At 40.3% G+C, this 25,900-nt stretch overlaps 2 protein-coding genes across 7 annotated transcripts in view; one reads left to right on the forward strand and one right to left on the reverse strand.

The window, feature by feature from the left end:
• The window catches only part of ZNF512 (zinc finger protein 512), a 31,402-nt gene extending 11,683 nt beyond the window's left edge, over window positions 1–19,719 (forward strand). For 4 of the 6 annotated variants that reach the window (XM_036090201.2, XM_036090199.2, XM_078056120.1 and 1 more), the window contains 10 exons: window positions 151–234; window positions 906–1,030; window positions 1,562–1,648; window positions 2,060–2,158; window positions 2,769–2,936; window positions 5,250–5,444; window positions 12,193–12,294; window positions 13,224–13,286; window positions 14,446–14,544; window positions 17,699–19,719. In XM_036090201.2, coding sequence (XP_035946094.2) covers window positions 151–234; window positions 906–1,030; window positions 1,562–1,648; window positions 2,060–2,158; window positions 2,769–2,936; window positions 5,250–5,444; window positions 12,193–12,294; window positions 13,224–13,286; window positions 14,446–14,544; window positions 17,699–18,007 — 1,331 coding nt within the window. In that variant the 3' untranslated portion in view covers window positions 18,008–19,719. The remainder of the gene's footprint in view (window positions 1–150; window positions 235–905; window positions 1,031–1,561; window positions 1,649–2,059; window positions 2,159–2,768; window positions 2,937–5,249; window positions 5,445–12,192; window positions 12,295–13,223; window positions 13,287–14,445; window positions 14,545–17,698) is intronic. The other 2 variants (XM_078056117.1, XM_078056118.1) reach the window with 2 other exon arrangements.
• A 2,800-nt stretch (window positions 19,720–22,519) lies between these two features.
• Window positions 22,520–25,897, reverse strand: CCDC121 (coiled-coil domain containing 121). Its single transcript, XM_036090205.2, has 2 exons — window positions 25,334–25,897; window positions 22,520–24,862 (listed from the first exon to the last, which is right to left on the reverse strand). The coding sequence occupies exons 1-2, from the start codon at window positions 25,678–25,680 to the stop codon at window positions 23,902–23,904; spliced, it is 1,308 nt and encodes a 435-aa protein (XP_035946098.1). The 5' UTR covers window positions 25,681–25,897; the 3' UTR covers window positions 22,520–23,901.
• Between the last annotated feature and the right edge of the window lie 3 nt (window positions 25,898–25,900).

Genomic DNA, 25,900 nt, shown 5'->3' on the forward strand with positions numbered 1-25,900 from the left:
TTTACCCGTTTTTTCTGTTACAACCAAAGGGAGTCAGTTGGTTGAGGGAGTCGGGCACAGGGTGTTGAGAAGAGGAAGGAAGAGATTTTGGTAGTAGAGAGGGGGTAGCAAAGTTGACATGTTGGGCTTCAAGTTTCTGTCTTGTGTCAGGGAGGAAGCAACGGACTAAAACTCAACCTAATCCCAAATCCCAGGCTCGTCGTATTCGGAAGGAACCACCAGCTTATGCAGCAGGTATGTTTTCTGTTGGAAGCTTTGGGGTATCTAGTTCTCACACCCTGTTTCTGTTGTTGGTTGTGGTGGTTAAGGAATGATGTAGCAAAGAGTTTCTTTAAGGAGGCAGTTATTAGGGGCATGGGTTTGGAGGCTAGTCAGACCCTTGTTGAAGTTTTGGCTCTTAATTGGTTTTCTGGCCTGCCGCCATCTAGTAACTTCTGCAAACTTCGGTTTCCTTGTCTCTAAGTAGGGATAATGAGGGCAGTCAGAATTTTCGTGGAGATTAAACGGGATAAAAACATTTCACAAAGTCTCAGGCACACAGGAAACACTCAGCAAACTGGCTGTTATATATCTCAGTATCTCCTTGTTATATGCTGCTTTGAAAGTGTTGCCCATTGTCACTTATACCTCAGTAAAGCTAGAAAAAAAATGTTGCCCAGTTCTGTAAGCCGCTGGGCTTTTGAGTGGTGCTCAGATGGTTTTTATCATGGGAAATTGAGTAGGTGTTTCAGAAACTCCTCACTGACTGAAAAAAGAATTATTTCTAGAAATTATATGCAGCAAGAGTCTTTTCCCCAGAAAGGGAACAAACCATTTTTATGATACTTTTACTAGGTTTCAGGATTGTGCTTTTTGTTTCTAGAGAATTCTGCAGATGATGAGGTATTCCTTTTTCTCCTTTGTAGGCAGTTTGGAGGAACAGTGGTACTTAGAAATCGTGGATAAAGGCAGTGTCTCCTGTCCTACCTGCCAGGCAGTGGGGAGAAAGACCATAGAGGGCTTAAAGAAACACATGGAGACCTGCAAACAGGTTAGAGATTTTGTGGCCTTTCGTGACAGTTATGATCTTTCCCCATACCTTGGATATCTGTTGCTGTGTCGGGTGTACTGATGACTGTGGAAAAGCAGCAGCATTGTGTTATGAGGAAAACAGAGGCTTTTGAGTCTGAGAGACTTGGGTTTGAACCTTCACTCAGCCACTTACTGGTTGTGTCATTTAGCTTTTTTATGTGTGGACCTTGGTTTTCTCATTTATAAGAGAGAGAAAATAATTTTGTGCAGCCCCTGAGAGGATAAGAAAGCAATAATACAGGCTAAGTGCCCATCCCATTACTTGGCAAATAGTTGGCACTTAGTAAATGGTAATTCTTACTACTTTAAAAATGAGTTGCTTTTACTTTGTCCTTGAGGACATGACACTGATGTTGTGGGATTTTGAGATTCATTGACTGTTGAGTTTGGGACATAAAGGAGATACAGTCGAGAGCATCTGAGTAGGACTTTTTAACATTCTGTTTCTTTGTTGAACAGCCTGGCACTGAGCAGTATTTCTTCCTCGTAGGAAATGTTTACGTGTCATCATTGTGGGAAACAGCTTCGTTCACTGGCAGGGATGAAGTATCACGTCATGGCAAATCATAATAGCTTGGTAAGAGTGTCTTCTGTCCCATATGAGCCTGTGTGGTGTTTGCATGTCTTTACATAGATGAGTGTGGATAACCCAGTGGAGGTGGCTAAGGCTCTGGGGCTTTTTAGGGGTGTAAGAACACCCTTTTGATAGAAGAATTATGCACAATGAAACCTTTGTGGTGGGTATTTGTGTGTTAGGTTAGCCCCAAAGGTTCATCTCCTCGAAGATAGAGGCTCTGGACTCTTATTTGCATTGCATTTGCTTCCTTGTCTGTCTAGGAGAAGATGGAGAAAGCCAGGAGTCAGATAACTAAGCTTCATGGGCATCGGCTTAGGTGCTAGTCCAGTCCTTGATTCTCCTATGATATAATTTTTTCTGTATCTGTCTTTTCCATGAATCATCTGCTTGTTTGCTTCTCTTGCTTTCTAGCCCATTTTGAAGGCTGGAGATGAAATAGATGAGCCAAGTGAGAGAGAACGGCTCCGAACAGTTCTAAAGAGACTGGGAAAGCTCAGGTGCATGCGTGAGGTAAGAGCCCAGGGACAGCGTCTCCTTTAGCCTGGAGTCTTGAGTCAATGTCTTTCTGTTACTTTCTTCCATTTCTCCTCCTTCTTTCTTGTAGACCTGGTTCTGTGTCACCTTCCAGCATAAGAGTGGCTCCTGCTTTTCCAGGTGTTTTGAATTCATGAATAGTTCTTTATTTTTCTTTCTCATCTCCACAAACTTATTTTTCTCCCCTTTTTCTTTGTTCAAAGGGGTTTCTTTACCACCCATCTTTAGTGTGATGAAAGGCTCCCAGTAATCTCCCTGTGAGGAGCTTTGGCATTGCTGGGTGTTTGCTACCGGGGCGGAGTTGAGTCACAGACCAGAGAGGAAGGTCTACCACAGAGGAAACACACAGTGCTAGTTTACTGAATGCTGACTAAACTGATTGAATATCACTCTTGGTGGTAGACAGGACAGCTGTTTGGGCAGGTACAAGGGACAAGGAAGGGTTGTGCTAATGGGAAGTGTTGGAGAGGGTCTACCGATGTTAAAGGATCTATTTATATGATGTGGTGGTTGAGTCTTTTGTGGCTGTTGAGAGATCATGTCAAAAGATGTAAGATTATAGTTCAGGCCTCTCTCCTGTGTTCAGAGTTGCTCTAGTAGCTTCACCAGCATCATGGGATATCTGTACCATGTCAGAAAATGTGGCAAAGGGGCTGCAGAGCTGGAGGAGATGACCCTGAAATGTCACCACTGTGGAAAGCCATATAAATCGAAGGCTGGACTTGCGTATCACCTGAGGTCAGAGCATGGGCCTGTGAGTACTGATTACTTTCCAGACCCTGTTTGGGGATCTATTTTGTGGTGACTACTTACCCTTACATCTTCCCATACATCCTTGGTTCCTCATTTGTATCCCTTTTTAATCTTTGAATGCTTTTGTTTTCTCTTGTTTTTCCTTGGTTCTCTTTTTTCTGCCTTTTGAACATAATTAGGTTAGAGAAATCAAAGTTCAGTGTTTAATCTGTGCAGAAGTAAACTCATTATTATATTTTTAAAGCTTAAGGCGTTCCCGTTTAGCTAGAAATTTTGTGGAAATCTCTGTCCAGCTGGTTCTTTCGTCCCAATTTTTTGGTCTTGACATTTTTTTCTTGATTTCTAGGCTTGCCCCACCTCATGTTTTTTTTTAGAGTTAAGTTTCAAGGTATAATTTACATATGGTAATTAATATTCACCCTTTTTAGTGTACAGTTATAAGAGTTTTGACAAATACATACAGTCGTGTAGTCACCACCACATTCAAGATATAGAACGGTTTGTCCACTGATCTATTTTCTGTCCCTATGGTTTTGCTTTTTGCAGAATAGCATATAAATGGAGTCCTACAATGTATAGCCTTTTGAGTCTGGCTTCTTTCACTTAGCATAACACATTTGAGATTCATCCATGTGTTGCATGTATCATTAATTTATTTCTTTTTATTTCTGTCTAGGATTCCATTGTATGGATGTTTCACAGTTTCTTTATCCATTCACCAGTTGAAGAACATTTGGGTTGTTTCCATTTTTTGGCAATTATGAATAAAGCTGCTATAAACATTCACATAAAAGGCTTTTGTGTGAAAATAAATTTTAATTTCTCTTGGGTAAATACTTAGCAATGGGATTGCTAGGTTGAATCATAAATATATGTTTAACTTTATAAGAAACTGCCAAACTGGTTTTCAAAGTGGCTGTGCCATTTTGCATTCTCACTGGCAAAAATGAGAATTCCAGTTTTTTGTGTCCTTGTCAGGACTTGCTATTGCCAGTATCATTTTTTCTTAATCCATTTTGTTAGGTATGCAGTGGTATTTCCCCGCAGTTTAAATTTGCATTTCCCTAATGACTAATGACATTAACCATCCTTTCATGTGCTTATTGGCAATGTGGGTCATTAGTGAAGTGTCAGTCCTCTTTAGTGAAGTGGCCATTGCAATCCTTTTTTTATTACTGCAGTTTTATTGTCTTACTATTAAGTTTTGAAAATATTCTGAGTTTTTTGTGTATTTTGGACAAAAGTCCCTTATCAAATACATGTCTTGTAAATATTTTCTCCCACCCTTAGCTAGTCTTTTAAGTTTTGGACAGTGTTTTTCAAAGAGTAGAATTCTTAACTTCGATAAAGTTCAATTATCTTTTTTTCCTTTTATGGGTAATGCTTTTGTTGTATCTGAGATACGTTTGCCCAACCCAAGGTACAGTTTTCTATTGCTGCTATAAAAAAAAATTACAAAATTAATGGCCTAAACAACACAACTGTATGAACTCAGTTTATTAAGCCAGAAGTCCAGGTATAGCACGGCTCAGCTGGCTCCCCTGTGTAGAACCTCACCAGGCTGGCATCAGAGTGTCAGTAGGGCTATTCCTTTCTGGAGGCTCAAGGGGGAGAATCTGTTTTGAGGCTCATTAAAATTAAGAATTGAGTTCCATGCAGTTGTAGGACCTCATTTCCTTGCTTGCTGTAGGCTAGGAATTGTTCTCAGCTTCTGAAGGCCATCTGCATTCCCTCGCTTGTGGTTTCCTTCATCTTCAAGTCAGCAGATGTATTGAGTCTCTCTCAAGCTCTGAATCTCTCCTGCCTTTTCTTCTGTCACACCTCTCTTACTTAAGGTCAACTGATTTTGGACTTTAAAAATTAGATCTACAAAGTACCTTCCCATCAGCATGTAGATTAGTGTTTGGTTGAATAGCTGATGACTAGCTTAGCCAGGGTGACATCAAAAAAACCATCATACCCAGGATTACAAAAATTTCCTCCCTTGCTTTCTTCTAGAAGTTTTACAGTTATATGGTCTACATTTGATTCATTTTCAGTTAATTTTTATATGTAGTATTAGATATGGGTTGAGGTTCATGTCTTTGCACACGGCTGTGTCTTGACCTTTAACCACTTTGACTTATTAAAACAATATCCGAAGAAGTTTTTTTTAACCAACAAAATATGCATTAAGGTGGTGGAGCTTTATGCTAATGGTTAGCAAGCTAGTAAATAACTTTTGATACTTAGAGCAGGAAGGATAGCCTTTAATCATTGGCTGTGATGGAAGCCACTTCTCAGGCCTGTGTTTTGCTATGTCTCATTCTTGCAGATCTCATTCTATCCAGAGTCAGGACAGCCAGAGTGCTTAAAGGAGATGAGCCTGGAGCCAAAGAGTGGGGGTCGAGTTCAGAGGCGTTCTGCCAAGATAGCTGTATACCACCTGCAGGAGCTGGCTTCTGCTGAACTGGCCAAGGAATGGCCTAAGAGGAAGGTACTTCAGGATTTGGTACCTGATGATCGGAAGGTAAAGTAGAAACTTAAAGTATTAATTTAGAACTGTGTCTGATACTGTGCTTTCTATATATGGAAAAGTAAATGCACTTGGCTACGTGATAAATGATATTTTGCTTCTTTATTCTTAGAGATGGAACATGTCTGATCCAGCTTCAGTGTTTGGATTCATGTGGGTCCTAGAGAGATAGTCTGTTTCAGAAGTTTCTTAAGGAACCCTCTTAATTTTAGACTATTTCCAGAGGGAACCGGAATTCCCAGATTAGTTTTTTGCCTAGTCGTTGCCCAGTGTGTTTCCACTTTGTTAGTTAGTAGTTTGTGTTTAGTTTAGATAAATGCTTTCAACTTGTTTTTCTAGCCACAGAACTCCTCTCCCTACCCACTCTGTTTTCCAAATGAAAGCTTATATAACACACCAGTATGTAAAATAACTGAAAACGGAGTCACTCTGAATAACTAGGGGTAGTGAGCCCAAAGCCTTGTCTGCTTGGCCTTCTCCTTGATACTTTTATCATTCCCTCCACGTACTTCTGCAGGGTGTAGGACCCAGCTTGGAAGCCTTTAGTTTAAAATAGATCATAGACCAGAGGAACATTATTTGGCCAAGAGGAGACAAGGGGTATATGACTTATGGGAGTAGTTGTGGGAAGGGCTTGGGAGGATATACAGTGAGAATTAAGATTAGAGCTAAGGACCTATTACTCTCCATGGTACGGACAAGAACAGTTTAGATTTGGCTTAGGGCTTAGACTCATGTGAGAGGAATGTCGTATGTTAAAAGAAAATGGGTCAAATTTTAGAAGTTGATACCTCTTATTTGGCCTAACAGTCAGTCCTACAGGTGTCCAAGGAGTAGGATCCTGTTTTTGAATATCAGATTATCCTTTCTTCTTTTAGACTTACTGCTACTTTCTTCCTGCCACAGGCTAAAGTATATGGTTATCTAAATTCAGTTTAAATGTGAATTTTGTACAGTGATATGTATATTGTGATATTGTAGTCCAACTGTTTTCACTGTGCATGGTCTGTGGTAGGGAATTTGACATAAATATTTGTTAGCTCACTGATAAGTTTTGATAGTCTTATCTAGCAGATACTTTCCTAAAATTAGCTGTTTTATATTTTGACATTGTGTCGGCTAAGGGAATTATCATTTTGTTTTTTAAATTAAAAATTTAGGGGTAACTGGGGGCTCAGTCAGTTAAGCGTCTGACTCTTGATTTCAGCTCAGGTCATAATCTCAGGGTTGTGAGATTGAGCCCTGCGTCGGGTCAGCACTGGATGTAGAACCTGCTTAAGATTCTCTCTCTCCTTCTCCCTGTGCCGCCCGCCCCCAATAAAGTAAAATAAAAATTTAATTTGTTTGAATAGATTATACATTCTTGTCATTCAAAAGTCAAAATGGTGATAAACATTGAGATATTTCACTCTCACCCTATCCTTGTTCTATCCTGTCTCCATGGGTTAACCATTCTTACTGGTTTCTTGTGTGTCCTTCCAATGTTTCTTTTTTTTTTTTTTTTGAGTTTATTTATTTGACAGAGAGAGAGGGAGAGAGAGAGAGTGCACAAGCAGGGGAATAGCAGAGGGAGCTGCAGAAGGAGAGGGAGAAGGAGACTCCCCACTGAGCAGGGAGCCTGATGTGGGTCTCGATCCCAGGACTCTGGGATCATGACCTGAGTCGAAGGCAGCCGCTTAACTGACTGAGCCACCCAGGCGCCCCCTTCCAGTGTTTCTTGATACAAATACAAGCAATATTGTCTAGGAAAAAACTCTTGTGTTTTCCTTTACTCTCACACTACTGCACACTTAAACTTCTGACACCAGGTTTGTGGGTTTTTCCCACACAGACCAATTTCCTAGCACCATGTGGGTGTCCTACAAATAATTCAGTTCTGACACTATCTCCCTGGAGTTGGTGTCAGATCCTACAAGTTAAGGGCTCAGTCCCACAGTACTGCTCCGATTTCAGATGCCAGTCACAAGTCTCAGGTTGTCACCTGTACTTCTGACTGATTTGGCTATAAATTGGGGTTCCCATAACCCCGTCCTTGGTTTTGATAATTTGCTAGAATGGCTTACAGAATTCAGGGAAACATGTTTACTGGTTTGTTATAAAGGATATAATAAAACCTACAGATGAACAATCAGATGAAAAATAGAGTGAGGTCTGGAAGAGTCCCAAGCATAGGACCTCCTGTCCCTGTGGAGTTGGGGGTATATCACCCCCTGGGCACATATATATGCTCATCAATCCAGAAGCTCTCTGAACCCCATAATTTTGGGATTTTTATGGAGGCTTCATCATGTAGGCATGATTGATTAACTCCATTTTTAGCTCCTTTCCCTCTCCAGAGAATGGGGAATGGGTCTGAAAGTTCCAAGCTTCAAGTCATGGCTTGGTCTTTCTGGTGACTAGCCCCCCACCCAGGAGCCTACCAAGAATTGGGGGATTATGAAAAGGGATTATGAGCTCTGTGTCAAATACTGGTATTACTCCGGAACTTAGGAGTTTTAGGAGCTCTCTGTCAGGAACCAGGGTCAAAAACGAAGTACCAACAGGAACTGAGGGCAGAGACCAATATATATTTTTTATTATTTCACAAATATATATACTTTTTGAAAAACTTTTTTATTTGGAAATAATTTTAGACTTGCAGAGCCATTGCAAAGTTAGTACAGAGTTCCCATCTGCTCTTTACCTGGCTTCCTCTAATGCCAGTATCCTACATAACCAATAACATAGTATCCCATCAGGATCCCATAATAGGATACCATCAGGATCTCACATTTAATTCTCTTTACTGTGTCTCCTTAGTCTCTTCCCATCTGTTATAATTCTTCTGGCTCTTTTTTTTTTTTTTGTCTTTTGTGCTCTTGATACTTTGAAGAGGACGGGCTGGTTATTTGGTAGAATTTCTCTAATAGGGATTTGTCTAGTGTTTTCTTGAGATTAGATTGAGGGTCCTATGTTTTTATCAAGAATACCACTGAAGCAGTGTTGGCCCTTCTCAGTGCACCATATCAGGAAGTATATGATATTGATGTGTCTTTTTACTGGTGTTGACTTTGATCACTTGATGAGGATGTGTTGTCCAGTTTTCTCCAAGGCAAAATTACAGTTTTCCCCCTTGTAATTAGTGAATATTTTGTGGGGGGATTGACACTATGCAACTACCCTTATCATACTTCTGCCCACTTAACGTAGCATCCATCACTGCAACAATTATTATTATGGTTGTTTGCCTAATGATATTTAGTATTTCCATTATTTCTTCCACAGTTATTAATTGGAATTCTGTCAGAAAGATACATCCTTTTCTTCTATTAATCTGCTTATATCAGTATGGACTCATGGATATTTTATTGTAGCATTATAATACGGTGCTGTTATTGTTGTTAATTTTGTGGCTCAAATTGTCCCAGAGTTGGCCATCAAGAGCTCTTCCAAGTGGGCCCCTGTGTCTTTTTGACATGCCTCTATCATTTTTTTGAATACTTTGTTACTTTTTGACACCATGAGATGCTGTAGGGTCATCTCATATATTCCCTGCCCTAGCCCTGGAATCAACCATTTCTCCAAGGAATCCTGATTTCTTTTATTGGAGAATATATTTAAAAACCAAGATTTTGGGCGCCTGGGTGGCTCAGTCGTTAAGCGTCTGCCTTCGGGTCAGGTCATGATCCCGGGGTCCCGGGATCGAGTCCCACATCGGGCTCCCTGCTCAGCGGGAAGCCTGCTTCTCCCTCTCCCACTCCCCCTGCTTGTGTTCCTGCTCTTGCTGTGTCTCTCTCTGTCAAATAAATAAAATCTTTAAAAAAAAAAAAAAACCAAGATTTGAATGGTAGGTGTATTCATTCCTGCTGGGGTGTTATTGCTTCTGGGCCCTCTTGGTGGATAGAGCTAGGAGATATATATATATATATATATATATATATATATGTAAGTATGTGAGTATGTGTATGTGTGTGTGTGTGTGTATGTATGTATGTGTGTATATGCATATCCAAGGGTGCATATGTATATGCATATACATATATATGTATATTCATGGGTCATACACACACTCTGTTCATTTTTTTTTTTTTTAAGATTTCATTTATCCATTTGAGAGAGCGAGGGAGCGGGTGAAGGGAGGAGCAGAGGGAGAGGGACAAGCAGACTCCACGCTGAGTGCAGAGCGCAACGTGGGGTTTGATCCAGGACCCTGAGATCATGACCTGAGGTGAAATTTAAGAGTTGGCTGCTTAACTGACTGCACCACCCAGGCTCCCTCTCTCTTGTGTTCATTTTTATGTCTCTCTATCTGTATACATATTTAAGGCCGTGATACCATCAATTCCAGTCCAACACCGCAAGTTTCATTCTTGTCTTCCTCTGTGCTTATTTGTAACTCCTTTCTCCAACAGTGAGAGACCTGGCTCTCATTGTGTACAATGTATTTACTTATTTGCTTAGCGCTAGTATAACATAGTTTTACAGTTGTTTTCCCATACTCCTGTAAAAACAGATTTACTAACTGGAGAACAGTATTTGTTACAGTTCTTTTCATCTTTGGCCTTATACTATATAATCAGAGTACTATTTTATAGTTACTTAGATTGGTCCCCCCCTTTCATTAGGTTTCTCATTTGTAATCATTAGGTTCATATGTTACATTACATTTTGGGTTCCCCCGTATGTCCTGTTTAATTGAAAGTAGTCATTTATCTTGGGGGTATGTGAAACATTACCGTAGTTCTAAAAGTCAGACCTGTATTAAAGGTCTTCTTAGAGAAGGGCCACTGGTCTCTTCCCAGTTGTCCTGTTCTTAGTACCCTTTTATTTTCATCCTATTCCCACCATGCTCCCCACAAAGATAACCACACTCAGTAGTTTCTGGTTTATCCTTCTTATATTTTTATGGGATGGATGGCCAGATTTTTTTTTTTTTATGTTATGTTAATCACCATACATTAATGCGTATTTTCTTATATTCTTTTCTTTCTTACGTAGGTACTTTTTTTGTACTTCACTCTCTTTCACTTAAAAGTATATCCTGGAAATCACTCCATATGTGTTCATTGAGATTATTCTCATTTCTTTTTTTTTAATAGCTGCATAAATATGATAGTTTATTATATGAATATAATAGTTTTTATAAATATTCTGCTATCACTATAAAAGGATTTTAGATGGACCCATATACACTAGCTGCAGAGGAGAGGAGGTGCTTATAAATAAAGCCAACTCTGTGCTCTGACTCCTTTTATAGATTTGCCAGAGTTTCTTTAGGGTGCCTTCCTTCCTTCCCCTTACCTCTATGGGCTTTGGTTCTGTTTTTCTGTCTCGGTATCTGTTTCAGATGCTTATTTTTTTTTTTTTTTTAATTTTTTTATTGTTATGTTAATCCCCATACATTACATCATTAGTTTTAGATATAGTGTTCCATGATTCATTGTTTGTGCATAACACCCAGTGCTCCATGCAGAACGTGCCCTCCTCAATACCCATCACCAGGCTAACCCATCCTCCCAACCCCCTCCCCTCTAGAACCCTCAGTTTGTTTTTCAGAGTCCATCGTCTCTCATGGTTCTTCTCCCCCTCCGATTTCCCCCCCTTCATTCTTCCCCTCCTGCTACATTCTTCTTCTTCTTTTTTTCTTTCTTAACATATATTGCATTATTTGTTTCAGAGGTACAGATCAGATGCTTATTTTTTTCAAGCAGGAGGATCGTTTACTCACTGGAAATATAGCTATTACCTGTGGTGGACTTTGTAAGAACTGTCTCTCCAGGTGCTAGCTGTCTCTTCTGGAAACTACAGCTGCAGTTTTAAGAAGAGACTAACTTGTGTCAAAGCACATGAAGGCGAGTGTGAGGAATAGTTAATTCTACTTGGGCAGTAGAAGGAAAGATGGTGTGTTCCATCCCCAGAGTTCTCTCACATCTTTGTTTTAGGTTGAACCTCAGTGTTTTTGTTTGAATTTTTAAAATACCAAAAATTGGGGTGCCTCGGTGGCTCAGTTGGTTAAGCGTCTGCCTTTGGCTCAGGTCATGATCCCAGGGTCCTGGGATTGAGCCCTGCTTTGATTCCAGGGAGCCCGAGCAGGGAGCCTACTTTTCCCTTTCCCTCTGCCCCTCCCCCTGCTTGTGCTCTCTCTCGCTATCTCTGTGTCTCTCTCTCATATAAATAAATAAAATCTTAAAAAAACCCCCAAAATTAACATGACACCTTTGAAGAAAAAGGAGAAATGCAGAGGAGCAGGGAAAAAACATTAAAACCACTCAAAATTCCACCACCCAGAGACAACTACTGTTAACATGTTCATTTATAGCCTTCTAGCCTTTTCCCCATCTACATATATTTCTACTGAATGTATTATAAATGTGTGTGTATATGTGTACCCTGTAAGTATACATATGATAAGTATATTTTATATATAGTACATATTTGTATCCCTGTCTTTTTTGTAACAAGTGTTTTAACTGTGTAAATGCTCTGTCATTAAGCTTTTTCAAACTATAGATGAAGTGCGATATCTGAAAGTCTCCTGCCCTCTGTTAAAAGTCAGACTATCCTAAGATTAAACAATAGACAATTGTCCTTACCAGTTTCAGGTAAATTTGTATTTAAAGGTCTTACATACTACAGTTTTTCTGCATATGGAAGTATGCTTGTTGAAGTCCAGAATTACATAACCTGAAGAATTGGTGTGAAACTTTTGGGGTGTTTTGGTTGGAAATCGGATTCCTCCAATAAAATGTTTCTTGTCTTGTAGTTAAAATATACTCGCCCTGGGCTACCTACCTTCAGCCAGGAAGTCCTACACAAATGGAAGTCAGATATCAAGAAATATCATCGCATTCAGTGCCCTAACCAGGTGGTTCTTTCTCATTCATTTATTCAGTAAATGTTTATCAAACTGTTGTTTCAGTTATTTATTCCATCATGACGAAGTACCTGAACCTCAGTGGTTTAAAACATCAATTATTGTATTTGTTCAGAATTCTGTAAATCACTAATTCTGCCAGGGCTCAGAGAACATTCTCCTGTTGTACATGGCACCCGCTGGGATCACTCGTGGGTTGTGTTTAGCTGCAAGCTTGGATGGGACCTCAATGTCCAAGATGGCTTCTGTGTAACTAATTTGGCTGGGAGCTTGGCTGTCCACATGGCCTCTCTCCATCAGAGTATAGTGGGTTACCAGCAGGGTACGTGGCAACTGACTTCTGAGTATCCCAAGAACATGAAGGTGGAAGCTGCAGATCTCTTAAGGCCTAGCTTCAGAATCTGTTCAGCATCATTTCCATGGCATTCTATTGGTCAGAGGAATCACAGGGTTCACCCAGATTCAAAGGGAGGGTAAGCAGACTCCACTTCTCACAGGGAAGAGTGGCAGAGAATTTCCAGCCATCTTTAACCTGCCACAGCTATATATGCAGTACTTGGGGAAGGGGCAGATACTCAAGAAATAGGAGACACATTTGTACTGAAGAAGGCAGATTAAAAAAAAATCTTACTGTGCAATTTTCTGTTTCTCTAAGTGTCAGAGAAAAAGTCCCAGGGAAGAGAATATGTTAAGCTTTTCTAAACAGCTTGTTCACTTTTTTTTTTTTCTTTAAACCTATCCTTGGTTTTCTCTTTTTGCTTTTGTGGCTTATGTGTGAATTCTTTTCCTGTTTGGTTTGCAATATAATTTATTGGGCTTCTTCCTCTAAATGTATGGTTGGTCAGTGTAAACGACCAGATTGCTAAGAGAAGGATGAGGTTTGGTATAATCTTCATGTTATTTCTTCTTCTCTTTTTCAGGGTTGTGAGGCTGTCTACAGTAGTGTATCAGGCCTTAAAGCTCACCTGGGCTCTTGTACCTTGGTTTGTAACTTTCTGAACAATTTATCTTAACATGACCTCTAAAATAGTCTGATATGGAAGAGAATTCAGTTTAGGTGAACAGCTAGTTGTCCTGTTTGCTGTTATCTTCAGAGGCTGGTTTAGTTTTTTATGTCCTAAGGATTCTTGGTCTGTTACTGGATGGGATGCCAGGATATGTCCAAGATACAGAAAAAGCCAACATAGCCTTAAATCTTATCATTTAAAGAATTTGGAGAAAAATAATATTAATTCTGAGCCTCTTCCAGGGATTTAACTTCTTCCACCTGAGCCTCTCCTGCCTTGGGCCTGCCCTGTCTTTTTGGGCCTTAAACTTTCTAGAATCAACTTACGTGTGCTTATCTGGATTGATGAAGATCCTCTAATCCCATCTGAATTATACTGGCCTCTGGGGATGAGAAGTAGGCTCTCTCCGTGGGTGTCAGGCAGACAGCTGTTCACCTCACTGAATCTTTTCTGTGTTGACCCAGGTGCCCTACAACCCACAGCTATGGGGACTGCTGCCACTTTTTAATTCCATTCAGAAATATCTCTTCACACAAAATGAACACCATGGACACTCAGAGCTTCAGGAGGGGAGAGAAGTCTCAGTTCAAGGCAGCATGGGAGTGTAGGCATCCAAACCAGATCTGTCCAGGAATACTAAGGAGTTTGTCATCATGATCTTAGTGTCTGAGCCCTTCAACTAGGTATTATGGATGATACTTCTTTAATTTTGGATGTCCAAGACACTCTTTGGAGCAGTGGATTATAGTGGGAAGAATTATATACATTGGTGCCTCTGGTGAACTTCAGGAGTTTGATAATTTGGGAAGAGGAACCAAGAGAACCTGGAAGTGAAGTGACAGAAACAAGGGAAGATAGAAAAGTGTGGCATGTTCTATAATACAAGTAGGAGAACTTCAGGTTGTGTTGAGGGGGTGGGGGTATTACGTATAGAATTATTTTAGGATAGATTTATAGTAGTGATAGTCTGGCCCAATCTGATTTTCCTAAGTATATTGCTGTTTTGGATTTTCTTCCTTCTTACCTTTGCTGAAGTAAAATCCCCTTTTTTCATCTCTAATGATCCCCACACATGACCCAGGTATGTGTTCCTGAATTTACCAGTAATTCCCTTTTCTTTCTGTCTTGAAAACAGGGAAACTTTGTGGCTGGAAAATACAAATGTCTGCTGTGTCAAAAAGAATTTGTGTCAGAGAGTGGTGTCAAGTATCATATCAACTCTGTCCATGCCGAGGTGAGGTCCCTGCTTTCTCACCATGTTTTTGTAATCCTGTGGAACCCACACATATGTCCCAAGGAAGGAGCATTTTGTGCGTTTTTATGGGCTAGGACTGTTGAGGAAAGTAACTCGAAAGTGGTTACGAGAGATGGAGTTAAAATACTTTGTAAAATTAGATGCATAATTATATTTTTCTGTGAAAGCATTTGAGCTCACTGTAAGTGTGAGCATCCCTGAGCTCTTCTGGTTCTTTTAAATTCAGTTAAATCAGGCATTTGGGCACCAGGCTAAATTTATACTTTTGGAATTCTTGTTTTATAGCCATCTCTATACTTCTGTTTTCTCCTATTCTAATGTCTTTGAGCAACCGGTTTTTAATGTTTCAAATACCGCAAAGAAACAACTATAAAGGGCATTAGTGAGACAACTGGAGAAATTGGAATACGGACTCATTAAATAATAGTAATGAGTCATTGTTCATGTTCCCAAATGTGATCACTGTATTGTAGTTGTGCAGAAGAATGCCCTTGTTCTTAGGCAGATCTATGCCGGTTTTTAGGGATGAAATAAGTCTGCAGATAACTTGCAAATGGTTCAGCAAAAGGACGAAAAGAAGGAAAAAAGGGAAGAGAAGTTAACCATAGTAAATCTAGGGTTCATTAAGCTTTTCTTAAGGTTTGTAAATTTTCAGAATTACAGAATCAATTCTGTATAAAAATGCTTTAAGGTTCAGAAAGTCAAGAGTTTTCTCTTAGGACAAGTTTTTAGTAATACAGGTGAATAGAGAAATTGTTTCCTGTATAATTAAATACCTGTGTTGCAAAAGCTAAAGGAGTAGAGTGTGCATTCTCTTGGAATATCTTACTGTAGAAACTATTGTTGCCTGATAAGGAAAAAGAGCAAGCACCTTTAGCTGTTCTCTGCCCTCACATTTAATAGTTCTTAACAATGTGGGCTGTAGTTAGTGTCATCAAGTGTGGTCCCTGTTGTTTTACAGGTTTAAGCTTTGGGAATCCCTTTCTATATCTGAGATTTCTTCTGGAAGGCAGTCATACCTTTTTTTACAATAATAGCATACCTTTTTAACCTCAGGAATTATTTAAAAGATAATTAATCTCCTGACAAAATCTGGCCTTTATGTAGTTAACCTGTTTCTCCAGTTTCTTCTTAAAAAGTTGGAGCCAACAAATTTCACTTGGTTTGGGGCTTGTTCCTCAAGCATTAGTTCAATGATTTGTGCCTGTATTTATGAATTATCTGTGGTGGTAAAACATTTTTACTCTGTTCTTCCCTCTTGGCCTCACATTTTCTTATACTACTTTTTTTTTTAACAGAAATTTTCAAATACGTGGAAATGGACAGAATAGTATAATGAAAAGCCTTAACAGACATCAGTGTATGTCCAATCTTGTTTTCCTTTATAATCACACCCACTTTTTTTGTCCCTTAAAGGCTATTTTAAAGCAAATTCCACATACCATGTCCACTGTCACTGCTTCTTTTGATGTGTGTGTCTAAAATATAAGGACTTTTAAAAATGTATAACCACAACCATCATTACACCTAAAAATTAGCAGTGGTTCTTGAATATCGTCATATACCCAGTCATTATTTAAATTATTTAAATTTCCCTGATTGCCTCATAATTTTTTCCGGTTGGCTTGTTCAAATCAGGAGCAAGAAAAAAAAAAAGGTCCATATACTGTATGTTTTATTCTAAAGTGCTATCCAATAGAAATGTTATGTGAGTCAAGTATGTAATTTAAGATTTTCTAGTAACCACATTTTAAAAATATGAAGAGGGACGCCTGGGTGGCTCAGTCGTTGGGCGTCTGCCTTCGGCTCAGGTCAAGATCCCAGGGTCCTGGGATCGAGCCCCGCATCGGGCTCCCTGCTCGGCAGGAGGCCTGCTTCTCCCTCTCCCACTCCCCCTGCTTGTGTTCCCTCTCTCGCTGTGTCTCTCTCTGTCAAATAAATAAAATCTTTAAAAAAAAAAAATGAAGAAAACAGGTGAAATTAATGTTGATAATATATCTTATTTAACCCAGTATAGCTAAAATACTATCTTTTGAACATGTAGTCAATAAAAATTATTAATGAGATACTTTATATTTTTTCATACTAAGTCTTTGAAATTTAATGTGTATTTTTTATATTGAAAGCATATCTCAATTTGGATTAGCCATTTTTCAAGAGCTTATTAGCCACATGTGGCTAGTGACTCTCTCATTGGACACTGCAGGTCTAGGGGTTTCCCCTTTCCTCCGAAGAAGCAGTCATTTGTCACATATGTTTACACACATTTTGGATTTTGCTGATTGCATTTCTGTGGTGGTGGTCCTCTCTCAGGGTAATTCCTATAAATTGGTAGGTAGACCTAGAAGACTGATCAGATCACTTGATTTTAAATTGAAATTCATTTTCTTTCCTTTCTTTCTTTCTTTCTTTCTCTTGCAAGGATGTTTCATAATTGGATTCCATGTTCCTCAACTCTTATTTTTTTAAACTGAGTCTCAGAGAGGTTAAGTAATTTCCCCATGGTCACAGAGCTAGAAACAGTTGGGATTTGCACGTAGGCCGTCTGGCTGCAAAGTCCATGCTCTTACCCACTATACTATCATGAAATAAAAATCTCGTATGGCCCAGTGCTTTGTATCTCATGAGATTTTTATAAAGGAGATAAATGAGTGGGTTGATGCTAAGTGAACAGACTTTGTAGATCACTTACTGAAGTACCCCAAATCATGTCTTACACAATAAATGCTCATAATGACTACTCTGTATTGAATTTCTCCCAGTTTAAAGCACAGAGTTACAAGCTATGGTTCCCTGTTTCCTTCTTACTGCATTCTGCCCTAACCATGCCTTTTAGAAATTCTTCCCACACCCGGGGCGCCTGGGTGGCTCAGTCGGTCGAGCGTCGGACTCTTGATTTCAGCTCAGGTCATGATCTTGGGGTTGTGGGATCGAGCCCCGTGTTGGGCTCTGTGCTTGGCAGGGGTCTGCCTGGGATTCTCTCTTGCCCTCTGCCCCACCCACTCCTTGTGCTCTCTTTCTCTCTCAAATAAATAAATAAATCTTTAAAAAAAGAGAAGATTTCTTCCCGCACCCATTCTTTGTGCTCTCTACTGTGTATTGACTGGATGATTTTTCCATTTTGCCTCTGTAGGATTGGTTCGTTGTAAACCCAACAACAACCAAAAGCTTTGAAAAGCTAATGAAGATAAAGCAGCGGCAGCAAGAAGAAGAAAAGCGGAGGCAGCAGCACAGGAGCAGAAGGTCTCTGCGAAGGCTGCAGCAGCCTGGCATCGAGCTTCCTGAGGCAGAGCTGAGTCTTAGAGTAGGGAAGGATCAGAGGAGGAGTAACGAGGAATTGCTAGTGTCGACCTCCCGTAAGGAACCGGAGCAGGAGCCGGTGCCAGCACAGTTCCAGAAAGTAAAGCCCCCAAAGACTAATCATAAACGAGGAAGGAAGTAGGCAGGCAGTGTGGAAGCTCCTAGGAGAGCAGACGTGCCGCTGTTGTCACGGGGACCTGTGCTGGGAGGACTGAGTCATGGGGGCTGAGCGAGGGGAAATGTACTCTTTCAGCTGTTTGTGTAAGGCTGTGACTTTCTCAGCTCCTACCTCCTGTGTAAATTTCACCGTTCTCCCTATTTATTCACTTTGACCCCACCCCCACCCCCAGCCCTTTTGGGTAGGTTTTCCCCGCTATTCCTCATTGGAGTCCTCTTGTTTTTCTCTTATCTTGCCCAAAGAGCTCCCTCTTAAGGCCAACTATGGGCCCCTCTTGCCCTGTACAAAACTGAGAAACCCGATTGGTTGTCCTTTTCCTTCCTGGGCTATAGAATGTTCTTGGACTCTCCACTGATTAAGTAGTCATTCCATCATCTCGCTTATAAAACAATTCCAAATTAATTTTTTAAAATCATACTGACTTATCATTTTGTATTTGTGATATAACAATCCTAGAAGCTAGAACTGTTGTCACTCATATAATAAGCTTATCCTGTCTCCTTGGGAAACAGATTTTATGGAGGCTGTTTGTTCTCTCGATATGGTTTTAGGATTGAAAGTAAGAAAATGGATTTAGGATGAAAAAGCTAGAACCTCTCTACACTGGTTTTATTGGGAAATGTTTTGTTTGTCCCAAGTAGCAGTGACTGTCTAACTAGACCCACAAGCATGAAAAGCAGCCCAAACATTAACATGTCCCAAACATGAAAATGATTGGAAAGAAGGAAGTAGAAGAAGCAATAAATACTGCCTCGACTTTCTTGGGGCTTGAGGCCTCATCAGTTGCTATGATCAGTGCCCTCCAGAAGCTTGTTTGCTCCCCCAGTTTTAAGGATTGAGAAATACCACATTGCACTTGATGTTTTGACCCAGAATCCTAGTGTTCCTGGTAATGCCACTAAGATTGGTAGCCAAGGTACACATTCCTTCTCCTCTGGACTTGACCTCACTTGTTAGTCTACACTGTGCTAAGTCTTTATTCCTCCCTTTAGCCAACCTCTGTCTCTTGGAGTTTTCTGAGAATATTGTCCTCTGTCCTCTTTTTATGTGGAGTTCTATCCTCTTTATATCTTGAGACTTTGACACCAGATGTAGATATTTCTCTGGTGTTGGAAAGAAAAATTCCTCTTCTGTACCTCATGCCTACCTGATAAAAAATGTCTAGTGGGCTACTTTTCTTTGAGGCTGGCTTTCTCTGGAGCATTGTTTAGAACAGCTCTGTGTTGGGTTTCTAGATTCTCTTCCCCTTCTCCACATATATTGGTCTTATATATTCTTGCCAATTTTTGTGGCATCTGCCACATAAAAAGCAAGGACCCTGAACCCTGATATGGATTAATACTACCTTTTCAAATTCTGAAAGGCTGTTACTACTCTTGAACTCTGTATCCTGTGCTGCTCCACATAGCTTTAAAATGTGGGCTTTTGTGAAGACCACTTTCAAACAAGGGAGCATTGAAACCAGATTTGGATACTGCCAGAATAGATAGTTTTGAAACAAGTCAAGGATGTGGTATGTCCACTCTACATTTTCATTGGCAGTTGCACCCTTAAAACCCTTTCGGTAGATGAGGATTGTCAGGGAGGAGAAATGAAGAAGCTATATTAATTTCTGGTGAGTAAGACTTGGGGAATGTTGGGCAATGACAAAAGAAATAAATGACTGTCGGTTAGAATGATGTTTCCAGTTGTTCATTGACTCCGACCTGCTACTTGACTCCTTGCTGACACAGTATATGGGGGTAAGAAAATGGCTAGACATGGGAGTGGGTTTGAAAGAAGTACCAAATGCGGGGTGTTGGTAGTTTTTTATCCCCTGAAATCTGCTGGTTAAAATGAGTAATTTGTTTGAGATTAAAGTGAATTAATATAGGAAACTTGTCCAGTCTCATCCAGGGCCCTTGCAGGCACTTTAAAAATTTTTCCTTCCTGGGGCGCCCTGGTGGCTCAGTCAGTAAAGCATCTGACTTAGATCAGGTCATGATCTCAGGGTCCTGGGATTGAGCCCGGCATTTGGCTCCTTGCTCAGCAGGGAGTCCACTTGTCCCTCTGCCCCTCCCCCTGCTCGGGCTCTCTCTCAAATAAATAAATATAATCTTAAAATTTTTTTTTTTTTCCTTCCTGAGGCCAGGTCTCAGCAGGACTCAGTAGAGAGTATTGTAATCATACTACTGAGTTTTTAAATTTTTAAACCAAATTTATTGGAATAATATAAATTTGAAAATATCGAGTATAGCCAGGTGGTGGAGAATGTGAACCCTCATGCACAGTTTGGAACATTAATTGTAACAATCACTTTGGAAATGATTTGGCAGTATCTAGTCAAGCTCAAAATATGCCCTAAGACTTAGCAGTTTTACTCCTGGGTACATACAGAGAAAAATCCTCTTGCCCAGGTGTACGAGGAGACATAAAGAATGATATCATGGTATCGTTTACAACACGTAGCAGAGACTACTAGCTGTCCACCAAAATCTGCTCTCACCTTGCAGAGTTACAGAATTATAGGACAAATGGTTAAACTATGTTTCCCAGCCTTCTAGTCCCCTGACCCTGTAGTGAAGGGGTAGCCAACTAACTGCTCAGCAGTAGAATGTGAGTGGAAGTGACGTGTGTCACATCCAGGCTAGAACTTTTAAGAAAGTGAATGTTAGCTCTATGCTTTCTTTCCCCTTCCTCGGGCCAGATGCAGATAATAGAGTGGCTTTAGAGGGTGGCAGAGCACAAAATGGAAAATAGTTGATGCCTTGAATCATCCCATGAAGGACTAATTGCCAACCAGGAACATCTGTCTGAGACTGCTGCAGATAAAAAAATACCTTATTTGAGGCATTGTACATTCTTGGGTTTGTTAGCCTACTCTGATACTAGTCGAATTGTCCATCAGGAGAGGGGATAGAATCGTACAGTGGAATACTATACGCTACAAAATTAACTAGGGCTTCTTGTGTCATGAATACATCTCAAAAATAATGTCTGGGAATAGCAAGTTACAGTATACGTGAAGTGTGCCATTTATATAAGGTTTAAAAAGAAGCAAAAACAATGCTCTATATTGTTTATGGATATGTAAAAAATATTTCTATGCTATGTTATATATATATTTGTATTTAGTACATTTATAGTTTAATATCATATATACATATGTATATATGGCATGAAAACATGCACAGGAATGATAAACACCAAATTTAGGACAGTGCTTCTGGGATTCAGAGGGACTACAAGTGAATTTGTAAGTTCTTATTTCTTAAGGTGGATAGTGAGCTTGTTCTGGTCTTCTGTATTGTGTGTCTGAAATACTTCATTTTAAAAATCAGTTCTCACCAATTATTCTGCTCATCTTCTTAAAAGGGAACACTTTAGAAATTTTACTTGTGTTTCATTCTTAACCTTTCATTTTCCCTTCACCCTTTAGTCTTCTCTTCTTTCTATTTACTTCTATTTCAGCCACCCCAGTCTGAACCATCATCACCTCTTGGCTAGACCATAATACTTTCTTGATTGTTTCCTTCTGATTTTTACTGGCTTGGATACACGCCAGTAACAGCTGTATTGAGTTTTTAAAATTGTAAATCAGACCTCATTCACCTGCTAAAAGCCTGCTGGTTTCCCAGTGCTCTTTGTCCTATAAGGCCTTCTGCTCCCACTGTTAACCCATTTAGCCTCCTGTCCCTCTGCTCCACCTCTGTTCTCTGACCATTTCCCAATACACTTTAGCTACATTCACCTTTTAGTTCCTGGAACCTACTAAACCTAGAACCTTTACCTTCACTGTTCCCATTGCCCAGAATGGCTTCTTCCCTGGTTTTTGCAAGGTAGGCTTCATTATATCATTTAGGTCTTAACCTAAATTTCACCTTGGTTGTCTTTTCCCTCTAAATGTACTTTCTGTAACATCACCCTGTTTAATTTTCTTCATAGCAAAGCAGACTAAAAGTAGGTTGAGATATTAGTTGGCCAATCTATTGCTCACTTGCAGGTTTGGGTTTCAAAGTACCTTGTCACCCACAAAAGTCTTCAAGCCCTTGAGGCCTCACTCTGAAAGGGATAGACATAATGCAATACACCAGATTCATTATCTGGGATGGTAGGAATTAAAAGATAAATGTATGGGACGGAAGTTATCTACTCCCCAGTTAGATAATTGGGACAGCAAAGGCAGAAGGGAAACTCACAGCAGAATAATAAGATTCTAAATCCCTCCTACTTACCAACTCAGCCTTAGTATGTATTTTCCTATGCTTTTTTTTTTGCATTTTTGCATCCACAGAGAATAGGCCTTCAAATTTGTCTTGGTTACCATGTTTTTCAAGTTCAGTCTTTCTGTATTTTCAGCTCAAGAACCAAAGTATTCAGGTTAAGGTACCTGCATACTATCTAAAATTCTACTTTCTGTATTAAAATTGCAGTTTTATTATGTGCACACTAATATGAATAAGACATGCAGAAGCAATAGTAAGGGAGAAGAGTGATGGAGTAGAAAATACACTGGAAAAAAGTCAACAGATACATTATAATCTAAGGTTTTTATTTTTAATAACTACACATTTAACAAAAACATTGTTAAAGCTAGAAGTTGAAGGCATTGAGGGAGAAAAAATTTTTTACTCCACAATTTTAAAGGAATTCATTTTACATAGGAATAAAACTGAAAATCAGGAAAATTATTTTGAAGTTTTTCATCACTGACAATTTCTGGAAAACAAAGTTGATTTTATTTTCCCATAGAGAAGTGATGTTAAAATATGGGATTATATTCCTGTACTAGGATTCAGCATGCAAATAACTAGTCCAGCCATCAGTAGGTCATTAAGTGCAAAAAATTTTTTAAAAACTACCCTAAAAGTCTATACTAATTAAAAATATTATTTCCAGTTCTTCTAAATAAATATAAGGCACATATTGATTACAAAAGGCATTTCATGTACTATTAAGTGCACACATAGTAGGAAGAAAATGTAATAAGTGACCTAAAACTGAAGTACTTACTATATCTAACATCAACTAATCTTACTTGTTGTCTTAGAATTTAGAATGTTGTTAGGGAAATAGATGGCACAAGACTCTTTAAAGTTGTCCCAATATTTTAAAACTTTTTTTCATATGTTTTCCTGAAATAAGCAGTGACCTCATTAATGCTAGAGGTATTTCTTACAGACAAGATTTTCAAAAGTAAGAGCTGACCTAACAGACATCCCCTTTATCTGCTCTTCCCTTCTCAATTTACTCAAAGCTAAAATTGTAGGGGCTGAGCATCAGACAAAAGGTCATTCTGCCCAGTGCTCCACCCCCCTCCTCCAGCCTAGCTCTTACTGAACATGCCTTTCAGTTAGATTACTCTTTCACTTGACAAAACTAGAGCAGGAACTGCCTGGTCACTGGTGCAGACCTGGAAAAGAGCTTAAAAGCACTTTGCCTTCTTTGTGTGCAACTGGCCAAGAGACATGAGGATCACTGGTTGTTTACAGAGCAGAAGGCACTATATAAAGTCAATCTGAAATGCTATTCTTAGAAATCTAACTTAGCTAGATGAGATAAATCACACAACTGTTTTCCTTTCACTACCTCAAGGTGCTTTTCTTGAGCTAGTTTAATGTACTGGTGTTTGGGAAATGGTATTAGGTTATCTGGAGAGTTAAGGAACATCCTGTTTATTAACAAGATCTAATTAAGGAAAAACCTAATTAAGGGAAGCTGGTGGCACAAATGTCTAGCATACCGCTGGAAAAACGCACCTCATCTTTCACACTAACACATCATGATGGATGTTTTACCATAGCAGTCTGAGGTCCCAAAGCCTTCCTAACCAGGTGTATGCAGCACATAAGAATACTCCAGTCCTTACTGAATCAGTGTTATTTTAGGAATTGCTTTGGATTAATCCTTGGTTTGGTACTCAGGGGAGGTGTTATTGTGGCCTTTGGAGCATCCTGTCTTGGGCACCAATTATGCCTTCTTTGCAATCGTTGCCTCCCCCGGATTAAGCACTGCACATACCACTGTTCCTGCTGCAGCTGCTGCTTCTGATTTTTTAACTGGCTTTTAATAGCCTGCAACTCCTGGCATTGCTGAGTTTGCTGCAGTAATTTCTTCCCTAACTCCTGGTTCTCTCTCCTGATGCTGCAGTAGAACTCAAAAGTATACTGCTTTGCTTCCTGCTCCAAGGCCTGGGCCTTCCTGTCAAGCTCCTTTCTTTTTCTCTTTCCCAACTGCCTCATGTCTGGCTCACTCAGTTGTTTCTCCAGGAATGCTTTTTCCTGGAGTAACTGGACCTGGACTTCCTGTTTCTTTGCATCTGTCTCAGCTTGGGTTTTCTTCTTCTCTTCCTGTAATATCTGTATTTCTCTCTCCTGTTTCTCCTTTAATAGTGAAACATTCCTCAGAGCCTGCAACTGCTGCTTTAAATTGAACTGGATCTTTTCCTTCTGCAAGAGCTCCCTTTTAAACACTGAAGTTTGTTTCGCATATTTGGAGGCTGATTCTTGCCTCCTTCGTTCAATCTCCTCAGTTTTTTGTAAGTAGTTGTTCCACAGCTTTTCAGGCTGCCCTCCATACTCCTCAGTTTTGTTGGTTAGGTATTCCAGAAAGAATTTGTTTTCAGTCTGGACAAGTAACTTTTCAGCGTACAGCTGCCTGGTCTCCTCCATTAGTAATTCTTGCTGGATTTGAGTTTGTTTTATTTGGTTGTTCAGCTTCATCATTTCCACTGTCTTTTCTTTAAACCTCATCTCTGAGCTTCTTAGCTTCTCTGGCTTGAAAAAATTATTTATTAAACTAAGATATGGTGGAGGGGAACTCCTAGAGTCCTTAGCAAACCTGAAGGAAGAACAAGTGAGACATTCCCGCATAAATTCTTAATGAAAATTTAGTAAATACAAAATGCACAATTGTACTTTAATTCATACGAGAAAATATTTTTGAGTACCTATTACGGTTCTGCCACTATGCAAGGCACCAGGGAATACAGCTAGGGGTAAAGATGAATGAGTGTAGTTTACAATTTACAGTACGCATTCACTACAACCCTGTGAGGTATTACCTCCATTTTAAAGAGGAGAAAACAGGTTCGGAGAATTTAAATGACTTGGCCACGATTTACACCGCCAGCAAGTGGTAGAGTGTGGGTGTGAAACCTAGATTTTAGGATTTACTGAACACTGCAGTAGCTACCAAAGACCACAGGAACAGCCGGGGTGGTCGAGAGTAGCAATACATTTCCCGGCTTTTCCACCACCTTTCCGGTATCCGAGGACACTTCGTGGAGGGAAGCGCCCCTTCAGTACCTACTTGCTCCAGGAATCCAAGCGTTCATCTCCAAGGTCACGGCGTGGTTCACTGACGGTGACTGCCAAGGAGGGAGCGCTGTTGTCGGGAGTCTGCGACACTTGGAAATGGCGTCCCCTTGCGGAAAGTTTTCGCAATTTCTCCGTTCCGTGCTCCCCGGGTCTCGACGCTGCCCAGCAACCCCCGGGGTCGCACTCCGCCCCAGTCCCGGCCGGTCCAGCCCTGAGCTGCTGAACCTCGTCGGCTGCCGAGTAAGCCCCAGCAGCCGGTTCTCCCGCTCCTTGGGGGCCGAAAGAGAAACGCACTCTCCTCATTTTCGACCCGTGGGGGTCCTGTCTTGGGGACCCCATCTCGTCTCGCCTTTCTGGGGACAAGAGCTTTGCCCCTCCCAGGCCCTCCCCTACGACGGTGAGTGTCCCTTTTCCTGGCCCTCTCTAGCCCTCCATTTCCCTGCCACTGTCGCTAGTTGGCTGGGAGGCTAGGATGCTCTGGCGCCCGGCCCGCCCCTTCGTCTTCCCCTTTAGCGCTAGTTGGGTTCTATCCTCTCTCGCGGCCCCGAGCGTCACCTCA

Source organism: Halichoerus grypus, chromosome 10 (assembly GCF_964656455.1).
Source record: "Halichoerus grypus chromosome 10, mHalGry1.hap1.1, whole genome shotgun sequence".
NCBI classification, from domain to species: Eukaryota; Metazoa; Chordata; class Mammalia; order Carnivora; family Phocidae; genus Halichoerus; species Halichoerus grypus.